Below are 25,137 nucleotides of genomic sequence, written 5' to 3'. Positions count from 1 at the left end.
ACTATTATTTGCACCAATGCAGGCGTGTTTCCTGACGGCTGTCCTCTTGAAGACCAAGATTTAGCTACACTAGCAGGCACAGAAATGGCGCTTGCCCAAGCAAATCAGCGAGTCGCAGAAGCCAACAGCCACGAGGAGAAGCAAAAAGCCAAAGACGATCTCCTGCGATTGAAGATGGAGACGAGAAACTCGAATGTCTCAGAAAAATTGAAAGCGAGGTACAAAGAACAGATGGCCCCGCAGGAACTCAACGTCTTCTGTGTAGACAGCAACATGGCCTGGAAGGACGGTGAGTGTCTCCAACTCAGTGGGATCGTTCCACTCCAGGAGTACGCTGCAAGTCGCATGTCCAAACGTTGGTTCGGTGTCCACAATAGATGTATGGAGCACGATTTTCCTACCTTCCTCAGCTCTATGAAGGACTGGTTTCAGAGACTCGCAGAAGAGGCCGATGGCCTAGTTAATCTCGAACTGCCAAGCAGCGGTGATCTGAGAAGCAAGGATGGGTTCAAAATGTGGCACGGTGGATTCCAGAGTGTTGTCACCAAGTTATTGACAACCCTCAAGAAAAAATGTCCGGCAATCAATGATTCTGCAAGCAGAATGGTAGAGAAAGACTTTTGCAAATTGCCACCTTCCACAATCAGAGCCCATTGCCGAAAATTCGGGCCTCATTGCGGCCGGCGTGGGCGTGGAAAAGGAGTATTAGTCTGTTGGAACGCTGAGCTCGTACAGCACTTCAACAAATTCTCGGCCCTGAAATGGCAACAGCTGGAACAGGCTATGGAAGATAATTGGACAGCCTCAATCGCTGCAATTTTAGCGCCTTTCAATTCGCATCAAGAACAGTATGAACAGCTTGAAGCACCGCTGGCGACTTTAGAACTCCTGAAATCATCAATCAAGAGATTGCACGAGCGGCTGCGATCTGAGAAGACTGATTTCATGGTCAAGCTAAGTGCTATCAAGACGAAAGCGACTACAGGCGGACCATCCTCTTATGTCGCCAATTACTTGGACGCCTTCTATCGCAGCTGCAATCAAGAATCAGGTCAGTCCAGTCAGCGAAATATGACCAGTCATGCATGTCAAAAAGCTAACCTCATATCACAGGCAAAGGAGCCACTAAGCGAAGAATTGCCATACTGGCCGACGCAGTCAGGACAGTCGAATTTGTCTCAAAATATGTCCAACGTCTTAAGACAGATTGTGATAAATTAAAGGAAAGGACAAGAGCCAACCTTACCGCGATCGTCAACCACGCTATTGATCTCATCGCTCCTGAAAATACGACCCAATCAAACCACCCCGACGCAAAACCATACTTCACCAAGTATCCCAAGAAGCGGGACGAGATCCAAAAGAGACTTTCGGAGATTCGGTCTGAGAGTGCCTCCCTCTTACAAGAGATCATCCCCATTCAAGAGAAGGCTCGAGAGCTCGGTTGGATTGACAACGATGATGCCGACAAAGCTGATGAACAATCGGGCGAGACAGCTCTAAGTACCTAGCTTGCTGACTTGATTGCGGGAAGGGCTGAGAGTTTATCTTGAACAACAAGAGAAAATGATTCTGTTCTTGACATTGACGAGACTTTGAGGCTGAGACTGTGCAATATGGGACACGGTCCTCGATTTTGACCTTTATCACGATCTTGTATCAGAGAGATGGATCAAGATGCTGAATCATTTTTCACGAGTGCGCAAACTGGCCTTTTCATGCTTGCTTGGGGAGCAAGGAAGCTTAACAGATATGGCGGAAAGAGAACTGGGCTACCGGAATTGACCTCGAGATTGATTGCTTGCAGGACGTCACTTTTGTTTCTTTTGTCAATAAGACAGCAGGTACCTAGATAATCATCATCATCAGTAGGCTAGAAACACGTTCTTCTGGAATAATACATTCCCCTTCACATCACTGTTCTGACGTGAAAATCAGATCCAGACCAAGAAGGCGCAACAGAGGCAGACGCAGACGCAGACGCAGACGCGGACGCAGACGCAGACGCAGGGTCTTTACATAAATAAAAGCCAAGATTATATTTTTATTACCACCGTATACTATACTATGTATACGTGTGTGTTGTATATATATATATGGATTTCTGCTGCACGTATTTCATGCAGGGGCTAGGCAGGGCGAATCGAATATGCATGCACATAAGCTCGCTCGCTTGCTTGCCCCGGGTTCCCTTTTTCGTAATATCAGGCAAATCTATTTGCCGATCCATCCGGTTTCATACCAAGGATCAGTAGGATCGTAGGGGAACTTTCGAATGACCACATCACCCAAATATCCCTCGAGGTTGTAGTCTTCGGACGAGACGCCCACGACACATTGGGCGGGTTCCTGGCCGAAGGAAGTGACTTCCGAGGCGTTCCCGCCGCCATAGTTGATGCGTACTTGCTGGACGGTCTGGCGAGACGCGTCGGTGGCGAGGTAATTGTGTGGGGTGATCATGATGGCGCTGTGGGCGGTGGTGAAGACAGTGTTGGGTAGATCACCCGTGTGAGGTACGTGATGCATTCCCAGGTTGAACCACAGGACGAGATCGGTCTGGGTCAGGTTTTCGCCGTTGAAGAAGGCTTCGAAATCGACGGGTGGGTCGAAGACGTCTTGGCTGTTGTATGGGTGGGCACTGCGTGGTTCGGTGTCGTGCTGTGCCGTCACCATCAAGTCGTGGGTAACCCAATTGGCGGCGTTTTCTAAGTTGGTGCTGTTGAGGATCGTCAGGTGAGCGGTCGATGCGGTTGGCAGGATTCGGTATCCAGGATACTCGCCGAATTCGTTAACTTGATCTGTGTTGATGATGGAGTATTGCGTGAATGGATCCCAGAAGATCTTGCCGTCGTCTTCAGTCTCCAGAAGGTTCCGCTCCAGCTTCATCGTGTTGCGTGGCTTCTTCGACCAGGCGTATGTCTCGGTCGTCGGTACCAATTTCGTCAACTCCATTGTGTTTTCCGTGCCCAGAATATCGAGATCCAGCTTGAAATTGATGACGTGGTCGTGCATGGAGCCTGACACGCTTTCTCCTGTGATCTTGTATCCATAGTCTCCGTTGTTGGCCGCGTTGGTCGATTGGATATATCCGGAAGCTCGCACGTCCACTCCGATCGAGCCGTCCATGTAGAACTCGTACGAGAACATGTAATCGTCTAGTGAGCTAGTTAGAAAGAGAACCATGACGGACGAATGCGTGTGTCCAGCGAGGAGGAACTGATCTCTCTGAATGCAAGGGAACTGTCAAAAAGACTAGTGATGTACTTACAATTTCCAATTGTGCAGATGTTTCGAACCGTGAAGATAATATTCTTGGTCACACTGACATAGTCACCGGTAGAGTGGCGTTGCAATGGGTAGGCAGGATCGTGCTCGAACAAGCAGATGGAGTTGAGATGTGTTCGAGTAGTTTCCCGAGTGTAGAAGCTGGTATTGAGGTATGTGCTGTAGCTGGGGCAATCGTATCCGTTAACCAATTCGAACGAATAAGGCCCAAAGCCATAGTAGCTGTCAAGGTAGGCTGTTCCGGATTGGAAAGGATCGTTGGCCGCATAATGTGCCAGGGCCTCCTGGAGACCCAGCTCGTAGATGATTCGCTCGCCCTTGTATTTGACGTCGTGAAGATGCATTCCAGTGTCACGATTGAAGGATATGAAAAACTCAAAGTCCATCCATTTGACAAACCTTGCATCTTTGTCAACTGTGAATCGAGCTCCAGTCGGTGCAACCAAAGTTGGTGGCTGTGACACATCCATGGGCAGAACTGGGCCTTGCTGGTCAGTGTGACCCCATGGACCATCGGTGTTGATGGGAATCTTGACGAAATCTGGCGACTCCCATGCTGCTCGAAATTCTTCCGTCGTTTCGTAAAAGATGTTGTTGTAGAGCCATCCTTGGAATTCCCACTCGGCTGGATCACGTCCAGTGACATCAGATTTGAAATACAGGCCAAGCGGCAGAAGGGTCATGCTGTCAAAGTCTCCTTCTGGATATCCAAAGAAGGAATCCCATCGAACGACTCGTCCATCATCCTGCCAATACGGATCTACTCCCCAGACGGAGAGGGTATCGTTTTCGGAGCCGGTGGCACTACCCCCGATGAGGTCTTCCGTGATGTCTGCTACACTAGCAGTGATGACACTAACCCATTCATAATAGACAGTTTCATAGTCAGCGTCCAGATTGCGAACTTTGCCACCCGCTTTCTTTGTGTATATATACTCCAAAGGAGTCCAGGTGGTCGTCCCTTCCACAGCAGGCAAGGGACCGACAATCAGATCTGCATAGTATGGTTCATCCACTGAAGATATGGAAAGAATCACGTGTGCATTCCGTGTCGGGGGTGGGGAGTCTCCATCGAGATATGCTAGAGCATCAGTCTTGTTGGGCTGGAGAAGCTCAATCAGAGTGCTGTAAAAGGCGTCAGCGGCCAGCTCTTCAAGCCGCATCATCAACTTACATGGTGTTGTCCCAATCAGTGGCATTGGCAGTCACAGTCAAGTTCAAATCAGGTTGCGCAAAAAGCCAGCTAGCAACATCGGCAACTTCGAGGTCTGACAAGCCATAAAAAATGTTTGCTTTTGGCGCCGACGAATCCACGAATGCAGACGTGTCCGTGCAACTCCCCTCAGTGTCTCGCTTTACAAGAGGGTCGGTAGGTAGCCTTCGATGGCGATACTCCTTTTGAAGCTTGGGGATGGCCAAGACTGGGACAGAGGTAGTCAGAAGAGCGACGCCATACGTGAGAAAGACTGGGAACCGCATTTTGACGTTTGACAGCCTCAGCGGGGTGAAGGTCAAAATTTCCCAGCGCAGGCCCGTCATGTCTTGTCTCTAGATATATGTCGGGAGTCACTGTAGCCAGGAATCCTTGTCCCAACCGGGTTGGTTCGGTCGGAGAATCCCACCATCGTTGTCGCCGCCGCAAACCTACAGCCAGGTTTTCGTATAGAGATAGCTCTTGATCCCAACTATTACGAGAGTTTGCTCCGACCCACGTGGAATACAAGCTTGTGCATCATGGTCAATAGCGTATAGTGGTTACAGTAGTTTGACTGGCCGTTAGCGAATCAATGTTTAGCGAACTCTGGAGTCCAATCGCGTGCGGTAAGCTTAGCCGTGTTACTGCCATCCTCGCGAAAATTGATGTTAGGACCAGTAGCCGACACAATAGATTTGAAGCTCAGTAAACACCTACCGAATATAGCCGAGCGTTGCAGTAGCCCTGTGTTCGCCAAGCCAGCGAGCCTCACGTAAGTCATCGTCAAATGATATCACTCCCCGGATCGCGAAAGATAAGAAGCAGAGCGGGCAACATGGGATCAACGTGGTAGAAGTGAACAAGTGAAGTTGATTAATGCACCCCAAAGTCTTGGCAGCGGAGCGGAAGGCCAATCATCAGGTTTAGATAACAAGGTGGATCGCTCCTTCCATTGATAACGCCCTTGCAGCCTGATTCCAACCTTTTACTCACGTCTCCGGCGGGAGGAAGGCGCAACTTGGGTGCTTGGGAAAAGAATCCGTGGTTCTTGCCCTCGACACGGCGCAGGTTTATTCTTTAGCAACCACACAATCCCTGTAGCCATGCGTGCCATGATCGACCGGCATTATTTCGTACGTATCAGACAACAGATAGAACACCAACTATCCCAACCTCCTCCATGTCCCTGTGGGCTTGCGTGACGTGCCTGCAGGTGCCACGGTTCTTGTGCGAGTTCGCTTCAAGGTCAAACCCTCAACGTAAATCCTTCTCGGGCCATAGTACTGGTCATGTGCATACGGAGTACTCGTATGTATATAGGTCGTCCGTCCAGCTCGCGCTAATGCCCTAGCACACAGCCATGCTAGACCTGCATGAAAGAAACCCGGGGACCCTATCTGCTTATCGGATCACATTGTTCGGGCCATGTCCACGAAAAAATGACAGAACATATTGTTCACGCCCAATTTTCAATCGCTCTTATCGTCGAGAAGGCAGCCCAGAACCCAATCTACAACCTTGCCAAGTGTCTATCTTGCTACGTCGAATCGGGCCATGACGCATGGGCTTTTCTAGTGACCCATGAAAAAGATTCCGTCGTCCATCACCCGAAAAGCCGGCGTCACAGAGGATCTGCCGATATATTGCATCTATGCATAAGTGTACCCGACAATATGTAAAATTTTACCACCGACAACGCTTCCGGCCGGACTTGTCCGAGCTCGTCTTTAAGATAGGCTTCGATCGGCTCGTAGAAACGCTCTACATGCAGAGGTGAAATAGAATAGTCATAGTTCGCCAGCACGAAAGGCGATAGCTAAGCTTGTATAGGCAGGTGAGTTGTGCGTTTGACTTCATTGGCCGGTTTCTCAATCTCTGTCTCACATGGAAGCTCGGACTGCTCGGGCGATCTAGGTCGGATGCGTTGCACCCAACAGGCAGGCCTTGCGTTCTCTTTAGGGTGCCTAATGTGCCTGTACAACACCAGCCTCGTTGGCCTGAGCGGTAATTTTCTTCTTGTAGGCATTGACATCGCCTGGGAACTTCTCGACCGTGCCCTTGTCACATACCCAAAGGCTGGTGCACACGTTCTGTAACATGGTGACATCGTGGCTGACCATCAACACACCGCCCTGGAACTGTTGCAACGCCGTCGATAGAGCGTCCATCGCTTCAATATCCAGGTGGTTGGATGGTTCGTCCAGGACGAGGATGTGAGGATTGGTCAACGACAAACATGCGAATGCAACTCTGGACTTTTGACCACCAGAAAGGAGCTCCAACTTTTGTAGGCCAGTCATGCCTGTGATGCCAAAAGCACCGAGATGTCGTCGATACTCTTCGTCGGTTTTGCCCGGGTAGGTCTTTTGCATGAACCCTACGGCTGATGTGTTCATGTCGAGAGCATCGACGTGATGTTGGGCAAAGAAGCCTATCCTTAATCGCGGGTTCTGGGATATCAGTCCAGAAGTGGGGGTGAGCTGCCCGATGAGCAGTTTCAACACCGTCGTTTTGCCCGCACCGTTGGGACCAACGATACCAATCCGAGAGTCAAGCTGGACGTCAAGATCCACGTTGCGCAACAAAGGTTTATCCTTGGTATACCCGAATGCCACGTTGGACATCTGGATAATTGGAGGTGACAACTTTTCCACATCTGGGAATTTGAAGTGGACAAGGTATTCAGCCTCAGGGGGCTCAAGAACAGGCATCTTCTCCAATTTCTTGATTCTCGACTGGGCCTCGGATGACTTGGCTGCATTGTAGCGAAACTTGTCGATAAAGGCCTGCAAGTGAGCACGTTGTGCCATTTGGTTCTCGTACTCACGTTTGGCCGTCTTGCGTCGCTCTTCCTTGGTCGCGTAAAAGGAGTCAAAATTTGCTCCTTTGTAGTAATCGAGGCGTTCAGAGTGTTGATGGATGATGTCGGTGGCAACTTCGTTTAGGAACGCTCGATCGTGAGAAACCACGAGCACGGTACTTGGGTAGGTCTGGAGATAATTCGACAAGAAGGTGATGGATGGGACGTCCAACATGTTGGAAGGTTCATCGAGAAGCAGTAAGTCAGGCTCACAGAACAATGCTCTTGCGAGTGCCAATCTCATTCGCCAACCACCAGAAAAGGTCTTTGTGGCAAATTGTTGACGTTCAGTTGAGAAGCCTAGACCTGCTAGAATGCTTGCAGCTCGAGATTCTGCCTTGTCTGACTCCATCTCACTCAGTTTAGCTTGTATGTCTCCCAAAGTGATATCGAGACCATCCTTTTCGTGGTCCAGTCGGCCGGCGTCTTTGGATGTATCCGCCAATTTCGAACGTTCGGCTTCAAGTGCTGCCAGTTGATTGGTGATTTTGTCCTGCTCAGCCAACAGATGTTTGCGCCAGACATCTGCATCAAGCACGGCTTGAAGAGCAGGTGTGTCATCGCCAGTGATCTCCTGTTCAACATGGAGAATGGATATGTGGGTTGGAATGGACACCTCACGTCTGCTCAAAGCTCGGAGTAATGTAGATTTACCAATACCGTTTTGGCCGACCAGACCATAACGACGGCCATATGCCAAAGTCAAATTGGTGTCGGTAAGAATGCGTTTACCAGAGATGGATACGTCAATGCCGTCGACCTTGATGTCCTTGCTCTTGGACTGAGCGTCAGCACCAAGTTGAAGAGGATTGACGGCCATGAAGAACTCTTCATATGACTGTGCCTCATCTGGCAGGTCAAGTAACCGTGAAGCCTCATATTCGACATTTTTCATAATCTTCTTGTCCTGCTTGGCCCGGATTTTACGCTCGGCCTTTTCTAATTTCTTCTTGTCGACCTTGGATTCAACTTTGCGGGAATTGGCGGCCTCGAGGTCCACGGCAGCGGCAGTCAAACCTAATGTGGACGAAATATTCCTCTGCGAACTGACTTGGATGCTGTGTTCCAATTTCTTCGCAGTGAATGGTAGTTGTCGTCTCTCCGGGTCCACACCATTGGCTTCACTAAGTCTGGAGATGAATTTTTCGACGAGGTTTCTGATGGCGAGTTCATTTTGCTCAGAGAAATCCCCAGACGCTGAGGTCAATAATGATGTTATCGTTTCAAGAGCTTCACCGAGCGGTGACTCGGCAGCTGCGTCCTCTTCAGATGTGTATAATTTTGAAGCATGATGAAGATAGCCCTATGGAGTGTATTAGCAATCGTTGAGATGATGTCTACCAGAGAAAGCCTGCCGCCCAAGGCTCTGAGTCGGACAAGCAAACTTCAAATCACGTGGGATGATGCAGAAATTTTGGCAAGAGAACTTACCACGGAGTATTCAGACAAGACGTGATCAATGTTGGGAATTTGAGCCTGGATTTCAGCCTCCATTCTGGTAACCTGCCAGATTCCACAATCGATGAGGCCGCTCGTTGTCTACTGCCGCTTACCTAACTGGATCGATTTTGAATCTTGGAGTGTGAAATATATTTGGGTTTCAAGCGAGGTCTCAGACCATTTCTGTTGGGTACGTCTGGAAACCAAATTCTAGTCCGAAAGACGCCGGACTCTACTGCAGGACGGAACAAGTTTCGAATCTGGGGATCTCCCTTGGTGCATGGAGCATAAAATGGTTACCATGATTCGGATTTGATGCCTCGATCAGCGGTTGATGTGGCGGGTTTGAAATATGGCTTGGCGTTATCGAGACACTAGTCCCTGGTTGGCCTAGCACATGGGATCTTGGCAGATCCTACCTGCACCTGAAGGAGGAAGTCACGCGAACGTCTCTTGCACCAATCACCCCGAGAAGCCGGGATTGTCTCGCCGGAACCTCGCCTAGGAATGCATGCGTATGCGTACGGAGTATACGCACGCGAAGAAAATTAAGCCATCCATCGCCAAAATGCAAAGTTCTTGCTCAAAACGCGTCATATGCGTAAGCAACAGGTGGGGTGGGGAAAATTAATCAGGGCCAAAACCGGGTGTCCTGCTGGACAGTTCAAACCACGCCCACTCAAACGGCTGGGACGTCCCGTCTATGCCTGGGTCATGAGGAAGCATCAACTGCGACTCCAAGAAAACAAGCATTCAAACCCGAGGAATTGAGACTCAAGGAACATGACTTGGAAGCATAACTCTGACATCTTCAGTCTGCCAAAGGTGGAGGATGGCTGTTGTCTCGGCTGTCAGCTTTCAAGTCGAGGAGGGAACAGCCGGCTCCGGTGATAATTTGTCTTTGTTTGGAGACATTGTCCAGACCAGTCTTGACAGCTTGACTTTCAAGGTTGTTGGTGTCAGTGTGATCCGGACACGTGCAGATCATTATTTACAATTGGCCGAAACCGGTGATATTGCTCGTGTTGGCCGTTGAAGTTGTCGTGTCGAGAATCTTGAAAATACAGCTAGCTAGTAGCTCTAGAGGCAGATTCATTGTGGATGAATTTGATTTGAGTCTTTGGACATGACAATATTGATACAGATGAGTGAGTCACTAGGTTGGTAGGATGTGTTAGGTGCATGGGATGGTAGACGCGTCGAGGTAGCTTGGGTGCTTTGGTTAAGTTTGAGTTTCTGACCCCCGCACGGTGAAGAAGGGAGGGACCTGTGGGCATCGCCAGGGCGCTGCTCTTGTCCATGACTATAATTTATTAAGCCCTTGGTATGGTAACCACTGGCAGGCTCTATCGGCAGTCAGAAGAAGGACATGCAGGCACCTAAGCCCTTTGAGGAAGACGCCATGGCTTCCATCAGCACACCCATAACAGCCGAGGACCACCAAACCCCGCCTAACTCGGACCTGGAGCACAGCTGAGAATCACTGAGAGAGAGTCTGGTTGTAAATTGTGATTACTTGTTGACTTGGTGACCTTCACGTCCTGATCCTACAACCAAGTACATTGGTCTCTAGGGGTCTAGTAAGCTGAGTATCTTTTTAGCAATGGATCTCTAATAAGCCATGTCATTCTCACAATGTCATTCTCACAAGTCAGAGGTTTCGTTGGCAGTTGTTGTTGATTGGGTCTGTGCTGAACCGGCAGCCTGGGTACTGGCAGGCTGTCTCCGCTCTTGTGCTACCAACACCAATCTTAGACGCGATCTTGCTTGTGCCCGCATCCCTGCACAACATTCCACCTGTTCGATGTTCGATGAGCAGGCAATCCCAGTCCCGTCTCGAACAAGTGTCACGCCATCTCGTGTAGATATGTTTGGAGTGAGGAGCTCTCGTCATCGAACTTGTGCCTCTAGCTGACACTAGGCAGACTCAAAGACTCACACTGACAGCTTATGGCTGTTATGCGAGTCGGGAGAAAAGCTCGAGATGCAGACGACTGTGATCTTGAATTTGTTGTTTGCGTATCGGAAATTCTTCTCGATCGGCTGTGTCGTGTCTTTGGCGAACGCCACACCTGAAAGTCCAAGCTTGGGACACGCGACGCGACATCTGACTTTGGCCCGCACAACATCCGCTGAACCTTGTCACACTGATGGGACTCGCGTCAAGTCTTGTCATCCTTCTACAACGTATCACAACACTCATCGACCCTTTTTCTAAACCTCCTAACAATACAATCGACCTGCCGGGTAAGGCCGGGAAACCCACCACAGCTTCGAAAGAGCAAGACCTTGCAAATCCTTGTGGGCAAAGAGGCAAGGATTGCCCACTGTTTTCTTACATTACAAAATCAGTTCAGTCATGCAGCATAATAATATTTTCCAATGGGGCATTCCTACCGGCCAGCGTGGGAGGAGATAATGTCAAGGCTCGTTGAAACTGTCTGATAGGTTTGGGAAGCTTCTTCCCCCGACGCCAACAGGCAAAGAATCCGAATCGTCAAGGTCAAATCTGGGTCCTGGTGGTCGTGGCTGGCGTCTTGACACCAGGATCTACCATCCGTCTCGTCAGCCATTCACGTAAACTGACAATGGCGTTCCCTGCTGGCCTTGCATGTGGATGCTTCATACATGCATGATTTGATGCATTACGCGCTACCACGCTTGGTCTGTACTCCCAGCCTGCTTTCCATCCAGAGGTTGCGTATTTACAAGTCTCTTGCTGCTCGCTTCGGCTGCATTGTCACGATTGCATCTGCATGTCTCCGTCTACTACTACTCTCAGCATCCGCACCGAGGGGCATGGCACTCAGAACAGGGAATGAGGGGAGACGGCAGACTATTTTGCAAAGAGGCGGCTGAGAGAACTAGAAGCGACATGCGTAAACCTGCTTATGTCCGGATGCTACTTCCTTGTCTTTAGGAAAAGCAGGGAGCATTGCGTGTGTAGAGGGGTACCCACGATTCAACCAGCATGCCAGGGTAATGTAGGTGGCCATCGAGAAGACAGACGACACTGTGAGTCTCCTTTCCCGTAAAGAATCAGACAGCAAATGGCGCAAGTCAGCAAGGATTCTAGACGCGAACAGTCGTGAAACGATTTCTAAGTCTCAGACTTTTCGGCACTAGCATGAGGGATATCAACCCCAGACTTTGCACTTGTAAAGAAAATGGAGGAGGCAAACAACTGTCATCCTTTAGAACAAACTCAGATTCGACACCAGGTGCGCACTACATCTACTCCGTACGTAGCTGCGACCAATTCGGTTGGTCTTGAAATGTACAGACGAGGTCCACTTGGGCGGCGGCCGGGTCCTTCGCATAGCTGCCAGTCGTTGAGCCCCAAAGCTCGATTTCTCTCGGATGTATTGTATGTATTGTATCTAGCCTGGGTCAAGAGGCGCCCAACAGTCGACTGCAGGTTTACGTTTCCAGGTTTCCAGGTTTCCAAGGCCGTGTTTGGGTCAATGCAGACACAAGTCGTCGTGGACCTCAACAGGCGCCCCGCATGTCGAGCTTCTGAAACGGTCGCACGGCAGTTGGTTGAAAGGCGGTTGAGGTGCAATGCCGTTAGGTTTCTACGAACAATACTCGCAACATTGCATTGTTGAATCTGTGCCAGCCCGTCAATTAAGTGATTTGATGAAGCGGTCAAGGTCTATATGGCAAATGAGCAAGTCAGCCCGCAGCTTATGCATTGTTGACGCCCACCCCCACTGGGCTCCAGGCATTGACGCAACCGCGCAGGTTGGAGACTCAAGAGTGGAACGATATACGCCAAATGGATGGGCCCCTGATGTTGTGTTGGCTTGTCAAACTGTCAGTTGTAGTTCTGGATTGGAGGTAGCCCATTTTTAGGCATGACGGGCCTGCTGTGGCTCCCGGGTCAAGAATCAAGACCCGTTGACAGATCTACTTAAACAACATGACTGGGTTAGCACAGGCTTCTTGCCGTTGAGGTGGCGCCCACCTGTGTACAAAACATGGCACGGCTGATCTAAAGTCAAGACATCTCAAAGTTTACTTTTCGGAAATGGATTGCAGTGCAATGTTGGCACATGCGGGACTGGTGGAGAGTGGGATTGGCACAAACGCGCCTGATGTGGGTTGAGCCGTGATTGAGAAGTCATTTCTTGTTCCTTGTGCACTCGATGTTAGGTCTTGAGGCCACTGACTTGGGTAGAGAAGACGGACAAAACAACAACAGTAAGTACCTACCTTAGGGAGGTGTTGTTCATTGTCCGAACGAGAAGTCGTGGGGGTGACAAGCCTAGGAGAAACGTTGTCAGGCGTTCGGGAATTGGGAGTATGGTGGGTGTGTAATCTCCTCAGTTTAGCTACCGCTCGGTACACCATTAGGCATAACCTCTGACTCGATGGGCACCCCAGGCGCCTTCGACGCCTAAATTCGCCCGCATGACTTAACGCCCACACAAGGCGCCCCAGCTGGTGGGAACTTTGTTTGTCCAGGTGCTGCAAGGCGCTCCGTAACTCGATGTAACTAGTACAACCCGCACAACCCAGTTCCACCAGCCACCCCTCCATCCTCTCTGTTGCACCATCCAGTTGGGCGCTGGCTGCAGTACTACCATCCGTCACTCACCAACTCACGTCTACCACCGTTCACCAGGGCCACCAGGGCCACCTGGGCCACCTGGGCGGGCCAAGTGCATCACCGGCGGCAGTTCCACGCCGAGGAGGCGGACCAACAGCACCTAAATTGACTTGATTAGATGCCTAACACTTCAAGCCCCAATCAAGGCACTTTATGTGTCTATCACTTGGGCAGGACCCATTCGTCTCTGGTTCTTAGGCTCCCAGGCTCTCTCCTCCACTGCCTTTACTCTCACTCCTCCCGCACCAGCCAACACACCAATCCATCCACCCCATCCATCCCATCTTCATCCTCGCCTCTCACCCTCCCTCCACCATCACTTTCTCCATATTCACGCTTCAGAGATACACCTACTACTCCATTTTCTCTCTCCCTCTTTCACTTTGCACATCCTCACACATCATTTCAGGTTGTATCGGCACGTCGTTTGCTATTCGCCTTGTCTTTCGTCTAGTGTTCATGTTTGTTCCTGCTACTCATCTTGCCACGCCTTCTCCAATGCAACGCAGTCAAGTCGCGTGTTTCGCCCTTTTCCTCTAGTCCCTGCCCGCGTCGGTTTCGATCAACAAATTCCTCGCCATCCACCAACGCTCTACAACTCGAATCGTACCTCAGCCGCTCGTTCTCCACTCCTGCTTCTCATCTTCCACCTCAGATGGTTATCCCGCCATGAGGACGTTCCTCGTGAACGTGATCCGACAACACAGGGCTCACCCGCCTCGAGGGCAGTTGGCCTCACACGTTTGAATGGAGCAACCCGGGGAACACATTGCCACGGTAAACTCTATTGCCCTTCTTTACACCGTCATGAATCTAACTACTCTCTAGCTATGTGCTATTGGCACCATGGGCATAGCAGCCGCAGGATTGGCCCTCGGCACATCAGATGGTGAATCCTACCTCATCAAGCCTGGCAAGAGGAAGGCCCCTGGCTCAAATCCTACTATACGCTCTCCTATGACGCCTGATCCCTCTTTTTTGTCCCGGCCGGCCACCTCATATCCTTCCTCCCGACCACCTCCCCGCCCTGAGCCCGCCGAACGACGCATGTCCACCTCTATCCTCAGAAGAAAGACCGTCAGGGCCATGACCCCGTCCTCCTCCACGGCTAGTAACGGAGCACAGTCAAGGGAAAGTTCTCTCACAAGACATAGTGTCTTACCGTTCTGGTCCTCGGACAGGGACTCTTCGTCCGAACGCAAAGAGACGAGACCTACCTCTTGGCTAAGACGGATATCAAGCATTTCTCGTGGAAGCCATGGCCGCCCTGTGTCCTCCTCTTCCAAATTGGACGAGCCCATCCGAACTTCTACGCCTCCCATTGACGAGATGCATCAGCCTAACAAGCTCGTCAAACGGTCGACGTCCAGGCGTATCATGAGCAGCGACCGTGACACACCAGCATTGCTGAGGCGTCCAGCAACCAGCCATCAGCGTTCTGCAACCTTCTCCGGTGCTCCATACACACGTCCCTTGACAACCGAGTCTGTCCTGGTTGCGGAGCAGCAGAGATATATTACACAATCATCCACCTGGAGACCATTTTTTGAATCGAATATACCGAGGAAGAGATTTTCGTCCGGCGGCCCACGAGAGCCATCGCCTCGGACGATCTCGTGTACTCCCCAGCGTCCAGCAACACTCTTGATGGCTGCCGCTGTAGAACCTCAAGTCACAATTGATCACGAATCAGACCGCCCTTCGGCGTCTCCGGACCAGTTATTCGTTCCCCCAATACGGCGGCATAAGATCCGTCGTAATCTTGGTTCTTCTCGGAGAGCCTTACCCCCACGTCACTTCACTGATCCAATCGTAAGAGTAAACAAAGATGCAGCATATGGTAACATTGTTTCTCCAAAAGGTCATTCCCAACTCTCGCCTCTGTCAAATATCTCTGACTTTGAGGTCGAAATGCCCCGCGGTACTCCTATCTTCACATCGAGCCCCCAGATGCACAGTTTGTCACAGCACAAATTTACATTCTCAAACTCTGTGTCGGCAGCCCCGTCTGATCCCACAACCGCAAGCTCTGACAATGACTTCAGAGTCTTTACCGATGATGACTCCATGGATATGCAAAGCGATTCGGCTTATGACACATTGGCTACGCGTGCCACTGCGAGTAGTCACTCCGGCTTCCGCCAACCCAAGATTGAGACCATCTTCAGTGAGGTTCCAGCCTCACCCAGGCCCGACCACATGCCGGGACTCGAAAGCTTGATGGAAAGAGCCACACTGGGTGACCACGAAATGAAGCTAGATGGTGCTAATGAGGTCACATCTGGCGTTGGAATGGGGATCATTGGGCTTACCGACCATAATCAATCCGGCTCCTCGGAAGAAATGTTGACCCCGGTCAGAGGGCCTCGAGTGGGCTTTGAGAGTACTATCACAACCCCAGTACCGAGACGAAAACATCACCATGACGCCATATTGAATTCTTCTCCTCCGTCCATGGGGAGACTGCCACGAACCGAAGTTGAAGAACCTGAGCTACCTTCTTTGATGGACGTTGACGATGAGGCAGCCCATGACGATGCTGACATCGATTGGTCTCCAGAGATCGATAAGGAAAGCCGGGATAAGCAATCGGCACCTGCATCAAATGGCTTTGCTCTCCGGTTCGACCACATGCCAGAAGACGATTTTGACGAGCCACGCTCAACGAAAAGATCTTCTATCTTTGACTGGTCAGAGCATCAGAAATTTGCCAGCGAGCAGTCCAATGGAGTCAGTCCTCGCCCGAAGACAGTCCACGGCAAGCAAAGCAACAAGGCTGGCCGTAGCCGAGCTTCTGGCCGTAAAAGCAATGCTGCATTGCACCTTCGCAGTCAAAGCGTGCCCACGAATCGTGACAGCTTGACCGAGACGGATGTGCCCTCGTCTGCCACCAAATTTGGAACTTGGGCGCTCGGAACGAAACCTGTTAGCGAGGAATGGAGCGACGATTTTGAGTTTGACGATCTAGAGGATGTTGAAGAACCTCAGGACCAAGTTCAAGACGATAAGGCTTGGAAGCGGGAATCCATTCGGAGCGTCAAAGTGCCTCAGTCCATCATTGATCGACAACACAGTGTCCATGTTCAGTTTGGTCAAGTCCGGGATTTCATGCTTTTAGTGGAAGAGCTCAAACGACTGCGGGTCCAAGGCACTTATCTCGGATTAATAGATGGGAATTCACGACAACTATGGGAAGATGCAGGGAGCATCATCGACTTGGCCACGGTGAATGAGGAGGAAGACACAAATCTGCGCCCACCTTCCCCAGTCTCCTCGGAGTTTTTTGGCGATGAGACACCACCTCAACACAAGCTAACAGAAGATGATCATGGCCGTAATTGGGATTTAGGCAGCACTAGAACCGTCAACCGACGGTCGATCTCGAGCCCTGCGACACCTCCCTACGGAAGATCACGCGGAGAAAGCCTTCAAACCAAGACCTTTCTCCAAACCATCCATTCACACCGATCTGGGGCTGAGCCTTCGGTGGTGAGCTCCCCTGCACAGGGTCGAGACAAGCTGCCCTTTGATACTCAAGATTTGCGAGATCTTGTCGTTCGAGCTGGCGTCATCACACGTGCGTTGAAGGAGATTGTGCGAAAAGCAGAAGGTGTTGCGACCAGTCCAGAGAGACTCTCGATATCCAAGTTCTCCCAGGATCCTGCTTTCCGTCAGATTTTCGTACCACCAGACACCTCGTCTAGCCCGACATCAAAGAAGCCCAATCTCCCCAAGAGTCAGAGTGCCAACAGCTATTTTGATGGAGCCGGCAGCGGCAACAATAGTGGCCACGATGCTATGCCTTCGCTGAATCTTTCCAATGCAGTGGAGGCCAACTGAGAGGATCACATCACGGATTTCATTTTGTTTGACAATGTACAATACGATGGCATGGCGTTGATGACACGGTCAGTGTTGCATTGGGAGGCGCCGTCATCCGCATTTTCTGGATCCACAGGGTGGCGGTAGAGTTGGGTATACCAAAAAAAGAGCGGGCGAAAAGCTTGTAATCACTGGGATATGAATGTTCACGATTCTCGTCGAGTCAATGGAAAAGCCACAAAAGGGTGGAGAGGCGGAGGGGGGCCACGGTGGGTGTCTGTGCATGACAGGTGCCGACTCGTGTTGTTGGAGAGATTTTGACTCGCCTTGAGTAGGGAACAAGGGGATAAGTTGGTCCATTGGATTGTTGGGCTACTGGACCATAGGCTGTCAGCTCGATGAATGCGGAGTGTTGGGACATGGGATATTGTTCCTGACTTGTATCTGACGAGAGAATGTCGCGATGACGACAATTACTTTAGAAAGAGTGAATGATACTGCATGGCGTGTACAGATTGACGACGCCGAGAGAGGAGTGAGGATGAGATGTCAGAGAGGGATATTCGCTGTGTACCGTATTTCAACGAAGTCCTCATGCACTCCTTTTTTACAAGAGTAATGAATGCGAGTCATGTAGAATGCGCTTCAACCTACACGTCCGAGTCATGCTTGCCGTTTCCCCGAAACTTGAGTCGCACTTGCCCGGCGAGCTTCAGAATGTCTTGGCAAGCCAATTCCGACCGAGTCAACCTCGTCACAGTTATCAACCCCATGCTACATGACTTTGAAGCTCTCAAACAACTCTCTACACCCCGTAGTCCGCCTTTTTCGATCGAGATACAGCTTCTGAGTACCTCAGATCCCGCCGTCTGATCGTCCACCTCCCTCCACCACGTCCGTATCACGACAGAGGCACCGTTTTCCTGTGCATGCCACATCACCCTCTCTCCCTCTTCAACCCGTTCGATCTCTACCTCTCCGATAGCCACCATCATCATGCTGAACCGAGTCCCCCGTCTCGCCACGCGCTCAGCGCAGCCTTTGGTCTCTCGCCTCCGCATGCAACAACCTCTGCAAGTTCGGACTGCCCAGCCTTTCCGTCTTGCGAGCTCTCATTCCGCCGCCCACGAACTCAAGGGCAGTGACGGTGGCCACGAACACGATGAACATCATGGCCATGATGACCATTTCGACCCTCCCGGCGGTTGGCTGTGGGGTATCAGACCCGGTGAAAAGGCTGAGAAGGAAGGTTGGGAACCTTTGGCCTATGTCTTTGTCGGTGCGTGGGTGGTTGCGGTGGCGGCTTATACAATGAAAGAGGACACATCGTGAGTTTTACCCGTCTTTCCCCATTGGCAGTATCTGGAATTTGAAAATGGAGACGTTGAGTCATGACTGGACTGGACTGCGAATATTGTGAACTTGGTCAAGGGGGCTTACTGACCTGTGGTGTCTCACCAGGATACAAACGTGGGCGTTAGAAGAGGCCCGGAGAAGACTTGAGCAAGAAGGGTTCTATGACGAATCAAAGTAAAACTCTTGACCATGTTGGAACACTGCACGGCTGCAGAGACCACTCCAACTAGTCAAGCAATGTGGGGCTGAACGACTGACCAACATTGCCGGCCATTCGATCAGCATATCACCGTGTCCTTTCGGCGTTTTTGGGCTGTTGAATGTTTTCAGATGCACAAGATGCAAATACGCAACTGCGAGTCCAGACCGCGTGGTCTCCCAAGAGCCACCGGGATACAAATGCAGGAGATACAAATTTCTACCGGGATCGGATCAGATCAAAAGGCAGATAGAGCCTCTGAGGAGCCCTGCTGAGGGTGCCATAGTGCAACAAAGTCAGAACATGTTATAGGGTGTCGGGCTAGCTGCTGGTTGACAAACCGATGTTAACCTGACCCTAACTGGTGTTTCTGCCATGGTATCATAGTATGCAGCTCACGTTCTTGTACATATGAATCCCTATGCCATGAGATTTCTCCAAGAGTTAAGATGAGAGGTTTCTTTCCTCCTGTGTATTGATCCTCTGAACCAAATTACCGAACTATTGTCCCGTGGTCATCCATCTATTTGTCTGTTGATGGATCATCTATCATCTATCATCCATTGTTCACGGTTGGGTGACCTCTTCACCATCACTAAATTAAATTAGACGCATGTCCTCGGGTATTGGAAGTTTAAGAATAAAGGTCTTATCTGAATAAACAGGCATGGATCCTCTAGCACACATGTGTTGGTAAGTTTCACGAGGATCGTGATCATGGTGGTGGTGGTTGTGATGGTCTTCTCATGTCACCATGTGGCATTCTATTCAGATGATCTATTCGCTTACGCATTCACTCTAGTCCAACATGATCGGCTCTTGCGATCTATTCTGCAGAAACAATGACTGTCATGTCTCCTATCTAGCTACTGTTGCGTAGGTATATATGGTTGTACCGCATTCGAGCTATTTTCGTTGTCATAGATGAGCCGCATTTTGGCTGAAATAGTGATGATTTGACGGCAGAGATTGTCAGCTATTTCGGCATGATTGACATATAGTCGAATGGATGGAAGAGCATTCTTGTCCCGTGCCACTCTGTTGTGGGCGTGGCCAATGAATTCGAAGCGAGTTCTGCTGGAAGACTGCATTGATTTGGGCGTTGTAGCGTCGGTGGCCAGAGACATGCGATCCAGTCGCAGTGGTGACTGGGCTGTACAGACACTTGGTGTGGTGGACTTGCACACCATTTGGATAGATTTGGTCATTATTGTCTGTTGGGGTCGCTATCACCGTTGGTCGGGCAGCTAGGAAGTGAGGAGGTCTGTTGAAAAGTTGTAATGTCCACGGGCCTCTAGCGGATCAAGAGAAGTGTCTTTTCGAGGTTCTTCAGCACAGCTCTGATCTTGTGATGGAGTATAGCTTAGTTGACGAGGTGAGGTGGAGGCATTGCTTGCTAATTAAGGCACAATCCAAATGTTCACGCCAGAAAGATTTCGACTCCAACCTCATTGCTCCAACCGGCATCGAGGTTATTCTCTTCCCATGCCTTGGCAACATCGATCTCAAGCATTCCACCATTCTGGAGGTCATTTTCATTGTTGAAAGTGACTGTGTGTTGAGGGATTGGTCGCCCTTGTATCAGAACAAACAGATCTTCCACCTTACGCGATTTAGCGTCTGAAAGCCAGACTCCTAGAATGCCAAGTGCTTTTAGTTGAACGTGGAGTCTCAGACGTTGTCCTGTGTGGGTTGATGAGCCTTCGGGTTTCAACTCGGCGAGGTTGAATTTTGCCTCGATGATAGCCGCCGCGCCTGTGAATTTACCTAGGAGACCGACAACCGCAAGGTCAAGGATGGGGCCATGTTCTGGAAGATTGAATGTGTGTACCGGAAGCGCTGACCAGACATCATAGCCTCTCACAGGTAACTTCGCCTGAAGAAGATTGTCAGGCCGAATTGGATTGGTAGGAGAAATGGGGGAAGTGATCCGCTTCGAGATGTGGGATCTGACAATCCATTTTCTGATCGGGCCAGAATTTTCTGATGGGGGGTTGACGCCGGGGAACTTTTGTATGGGAATGATGAAGCTTGTCTCTGAGTCTGCAATGTTGAAGACACCAAGGATTCCAGTGCCGATGTCGGATTTGCCATCGTAGACACCAATCTTCAAGACACCCTTTTCTTCATAATTGTCGTATACGCCCATGGTTTTTCCGATATTACTGGGTCGAAGGATCACGGTTTGGCCTCTCGGATTCATGGCGGTCATTTGATGAATCAAGTCAACGTCGTGTTCGCCAGGCGTATCCGTGATGTAGATTGGGCCTCCCGATAGACTCCTAGCGGCGGCGTGAAAGCCACTATAAGGATGGCTAGACTGGAACATGTCCCAATCTGGAAGGACATTGAGATGTTGGACAAAAAGCGCGTTGTGGGCATTGGCAAAGACATGCCAGGCATGCGATGTGGGGACGTCAGGGAAAAAGTCGTCACTATTGCGGAGGAGGATTCTTGGGGTGTTGGTAGGGAGGAAGCTGTGGAAAAGAATCTGAGGAATCATCGACATGCAAGAGATAGCTTTGCCTGAAAGGTGTCTCAGATGCGCTTGAGTCCAGGCAGACTGATAGACGTTGGTGAATGAGTGGCGGTCTCTGGTGTTGGAAAGAAGATCGAGAGCAAATTGAACATCGGTCTTGACCCCGGTAACACCAGCACTTGATAAGAAGCGGTAAAAGTCGTCGTAAAGTCGGTGTATATCGTCAGGATGGACAACGAGGCGACGACCAGCCATAGGAGTTCCCTCACGAAACTCCACCTCGAGGGTCTTGTAATTTTGGGCGATGTCACCTTCGGGAGAGATACCACCCCAATATCCCATCAGAGCATGCCAGACTGCGACATCATGGATCGCTGGATGTTTTTCACGAATTCGCGCAACAGCTGCCTTGAGACCTTCGGGAAATCCTGCCGAGTTTGCCTCAAAAGCCTTCCATCCCCGGTGGAATTGAGAGGTTTTGCCCTGAGTTCCGTCCAGGGACTGCCAGTTGTCGTCAATAATCAAGGTGGCAATTTTGATGTTGTTCTTGGCCAAGGAGTCTAGGCCGGCCATGATCTTTTCGGCATTCAGGTCCTGACCAAGAGAGTTCCAGGTACAATAGGCAAGGCCATCATACCACGACTCGAGCCACTGAGGGTGGACACCATTTACCTCGGGCTTTTGCTCAACGGATACGAGGGCGGTCTCTGAGTCGAGGGATGTCGATCGGACGTGCCCAGTGATACCTTCGAGGGCTTCCTGATAGGCCGAAGATTGACGGACGAGCTTGCGGGCTTCGTACATTACGGCACAGTTGGCGACTTCAAAATTCCAGGCGGTTGCAGCCAAGATTCGAAATTTGCGATCTGTACCGGAGTCATTCCGGGCCTCAACGATAATCTCACCTTCCTCAGACGAACGAAATTGAGTAAGAGATTGATCAACACCGTTGATTGCCAGAACAACGACGTGGAGGCCATCGGTGCGAAGGAAGGATAGCAAAATTGCTGGTTCTTCGAGACGGAATTGGGCGCGTCCGTGGCGAGGGGCCAGCCAGGGCTCCCAAATACGAACTAAAGCCAGCCAACGGGAGGTTTGAAGGACCCGACCCAGGGTGAGACGTTGTAATGAAGCATTTCCGTCCTCGGGTACAGGAATCGGGTGGGCGGATTCGATATTATAGAGACGGGCGTCTGGGGCGTCACTGGGGATCTTCCTGGAGACCCATCCCTCTTTGATATCGATTGGAGAGGCGCCCAGAAAGTTGGGATCGATAGGTGGTTGTAGAATCAGTTCACCATCGTGGACACCGAAGTTATGGAAGACCCAGGACCATTCTGAAGCTGGATTGATGCGGTAACGAACGGTGAAGGGGACTCGACGACCTTTGTATACTTTATCATGAGACTTGTAAGGGCTTTCCAGTTGACCAGAAAAGGTGTAGCGATATGTGGTTTGGGCGTTATCGTCAGTAAGGACGGTGGGTGTTTGATCAACTTGGTCGAGATCGAGGGCCTGCCAGGGTGCCTTGGTACCAATATAACTGCCGTAGTCGTACCAGATGGAGACCTCCCAGGGAGTTTCTGGCAGAGAGCGAGAAGATTCGAGCACGACTGTAAAGTTGAACTAATTCAAGTCAGATGGTTCGTCATGTGGCGTTGGGGACGAGTGTAGCGAAGCACGTTTGCATGGGGAAGAGGGGGTCCGGATGTCGGCAAAGCCATGGCTTGGCGGGGTAATGCAAGAGAACAGACACTGGGCTAGGGCATTGGGTTAGACTTACAGGTTCGCGGGTAGGAGGAATGGTGGTGACCTGGGCAAGTGGAGGGAATGTGGCCAAGTTGGCAAAGAGGGCCATCTGGGCAGCCCGATAGAATTTGATCTGCGTTGGCTTGGGGGGAGTGGGAGGAGGAGGAGGGAGAGGAGAGGTAGAGGAGAGTGAAGGAGGAAAGGAAGAAGAGGGAAGGCGAGAGATAGGGTGAGAAGGAGAGGCAGAGGATGAGAGAGACGTAGGAGGGTCGGGTGTTGAGAGCGACATGGAGACAGTCACATAATAATTAGATGGTATGATAGCCTGGGTTGAGTTGAATGGAATTGGCTAATAATGAATGACTGGGACTCGCTCCGCCAGTATTCAATGCAAGCAAATAGAGTTGAGTGGGAGGTGGCGTCAAAGCAAGGTGTGGATGGCGGCCGTGGTGCCGTGGTGGGTAAATTGCTAGAGGATGCGAAGGCCGTGGAAGAAGAGAATGTGGATGTGGGTGTGGGTGGGAATCTGATTCATCAGTGAGCGACGGCGTAGCAGATGTCGCAGCGGGAAGGAGGCGAGGGGAGTGCCAAGGCCAGGAGATGGAAGGTGGAGGGAAGGAGCTGTGCCTAACCAGGGAATCCCTCCAGGTCGACAACGACGTGAACAATGCCGCCCATGGGTGCCTATCCTACTATCTCGAGGAGGGCGGCCAGGGCAGTCGACTGGAGGCATTGTGGCTATCTCCGTAGAGTGTGGTTGAGTGTCTGCAGGCACACGTCACAGGCAATGGATGGAGGAACATGGTTCAATAGCAAATCCAATGAAAGGAAGATCGGTGGGTTATCGACATGGTTGACGCCACAGGCGAGAGCTTGATCAACGTGGTGCATCCGTAACATCCTAGTACTCCGTAGGCCTGCGAGGGGCCGAGGGGCCCGCGGCTGAAGGTGCCGGTGTGGATGCTAGGTTAAAGTGTTAGGCAGGTGTAGGCAGGTGTAGGCAGGTGTAGGCTAGTAGAAGAGTGGCCAAGGGGGGACCATCACTCCCTGTAGCCTTCGCAGAGGTGCTGTTGGGGTGCCTGGCCCCTTGCAATACATACGCAACCTGACGGTTGAATGAGCCGTGATGAAAAAGTCAACTTTGGGCTATTTGGGTTGACTCAAGGACTTGATGAATAGGAAGATGCATACGGAAAGTTACTAGAGTTGAGACCATCATATCTGGACGGAAGCCAGGCTCCCAGGCACCCAGTCCAGTCAAAAGTCTCAGGCGTAGGACAGGCCACTCAATGCCCAGAGTGCCTCCTAAGAAGTGCCAATGAAGTCCGGGTGGCTTGCCCTGTCTTTCGGCCCGTTCGTTCGCTTTGTTGAAAACCCAAACTTTAATTTGGCCGTCATCATGTCTTGCTCCCCCAATACAGTGACAGTGAGAGGCAGTGGAGGGACCACCAAAATGCCAGGACACCAGAGCATTGGACACAGGGCACGACAAGGAGATGGAAATGGAAGTGGTGTTCGTTGTTGCTTGTGGTGCAGGCCGATGATTAACCATCATCTCCGATCTTCCCCAGTAATAATGGTCCTAAGCCTTCCTCACCCACAAGTGACAATTGTCAAGCACAATTCACTCAAACTCGCTTCCTCAAATAATAGCACCGAATCTACCCAGTCAACTTCGCGCACGATGTCATCGCGGCTCAAGAGAAAGGACCTGATTGGCACTCCGTTATCAATTGCATGTCCATAACTGTTACAAGTCGCAGGAATGTCAAGACGCCAGTCAGTAGATACGAGATTATGTTATGTCAAGCGAAGGCCATGGTCAAGATGCCACGACCAAGAATGATCCACCAGTACGCTGCCAAGCAATTACTACAAGGAGATGAACATGAATCTCAGTCACGTGAATTTATAAATGCACATGCACGTGACATTCAAGATTCCTTCCTAGTCAACCAAAGTATGCAGCGTCAAGCACTGATTGAGACATGAATTAGAGTAAGTCGTGAAACTCGCCAAAGATATAACTAGGAACAACACGCTAGTTTATTAACATGTCAAATCCCTCTTCTTTGAAAATCGTTGTCCAGAGTGCGTCCTCACTCGTAGCTCTTCTCTGCCAGACCTTCTCCAGTGTTTC

The 25,137-nt window shown here is 50.7% G+C and overlaps 5 protein-coding genes across 5 annotated transcripts; 2 read left to right on the top strand and 3 right to left on the bottom strand.

Annotated features, from left to right (window-relative positions):
• Positions 1 to 2,151: 2,151 nt before the first annotated feature.
• On the bottom strand, positions 2,152 to 4,833 carry PV10_02423 (uncharacterized protein). The gene is made up of 3 exons (XM_016366735.1): positions 4,460 to 4,833; positions 3,269 to 4,410; positions 2,152 to 3,155 (listed from the first exon to the last, which is right to left on the bottom strand). The coding sequence occupies exons 1-3, from the start codon at positions 4,822 to 4,824 to the stop codon at positions 2,215 to 2,217; spliced, it is 2,448 nt and encodes an 815-aa protein (XP_016226253.1). The 5' UTR covers positions 4,825 to 4,833; the 3' UTR covers positions 2,152 to 2,214.
• Positions 4,834 to 6,003: 1,170 nt separating this feature from the next.
• On the bottom strand, positions 6,004 to 8,947 carry PV10_02422 (uncharacterized protein). Its single transcript, XM_016366734.1, has 2 exons — positions 8,772 to 8,947; positions 6,004 to 8,643 (listed from the first exon to the last, which is right to left on the bottom strand). Exons 1-2 carry the CDS (start codon positions 8,832 to 8,834, stop codon positions 6,445 to 6,447), a joined length of 2,262 nt encoding a protein of 753 aa, XP_016226252.1. The 5' UTR covers positions 8,835 to 8,947; the 3' UTR covers positions 6,004 to 6,444.
• Positions 8,948 to 13,647: 4,700 nt separating this feature from the next.
• Positions 13,648 to 17,804, top strand: PV10_02421 (uncharacterized protein). The gene is made up of 2 exons (XM_016366733.1): positions 13,648 to 14,169; positions 14,221 to 17,804. The coding sequence occupies exons 1-2, from the start codon at positions 14,140 to 14,142 to the stop codon at positions 17,230 to 17,232; spliced, it is 3,042 nt and encodes a 1,013-aa protein (XP_016226251.1). The 5' UTR covers positions 13,648 to 14,139; the 3' UTR covers positions 17,233 to 17,804.
• A 183-nt stretch (positions 17,805 to 17,987) lies between these two features.
• PV10_02420 (uncharacterized protein) lies at positions 17,988 to 19,331 on the top strand. The gene is made up of 2 exons (XM_016366732.1): positions 17,988 to 18,542; positions 18,676 to 19,331. The coding sequence occupies exons 1-2, from the start codon at positions 18,211 to 18,213 to the stop codon at positions 18,746 to 18,748; spliced, it is 405 nt and encodes a 134-aa protein (XP_016226250.1). The 5' UTR covers positions 17,988 to 18,210; the 3' UTR covers positions 18,749 to 19,331.
• A 166-nt stretch (positions 19,332 to 19,497) lies between these two features.
• On the bottom strand, positions 19,498 to 23,452 carry PV10_02419 (uncharacterized protein). Its single transcript, XM_016366731.1, has 2 exons — positions 23,032 to 23,452; positions 19,498 to 22,874 (listed from the first exon to the last, which is right to left on the bottom strand). Exons 1-2 carry the CDS (start codon positions 23,284 to 23,286, stop codon positions 20,190 to 20,192), a joined length of 2,940 nt encoding a protein of 979 aa, XP_016226249.1. The 5' UTR covers positions 23,287 to 23,452; the 3' UTR covers positions 19,498 to 20,189.
• Between the last annotated feature and the right edge of the window lie 1,685 nt (positions 23,453 to 25,137).

The sequence above is a fragment of the Exophiala mesophila genome (genome assembly GCF_000836275.1).
Source record: "Exophiala mesophila strain CBS 40295 unplaced genomic scaffold supercont1.2, whole genome shotgun sequence".
NCBI lineage: Eukaryota > Fungi > Ascomycota > Eurotiomycetes > Chaetothyriales > Herpotrichiellaceae > Exophiala > Exophiala mesophila.
This window is presented reverse-complemented; position numbering and strand designations above follow the sequence as displayed.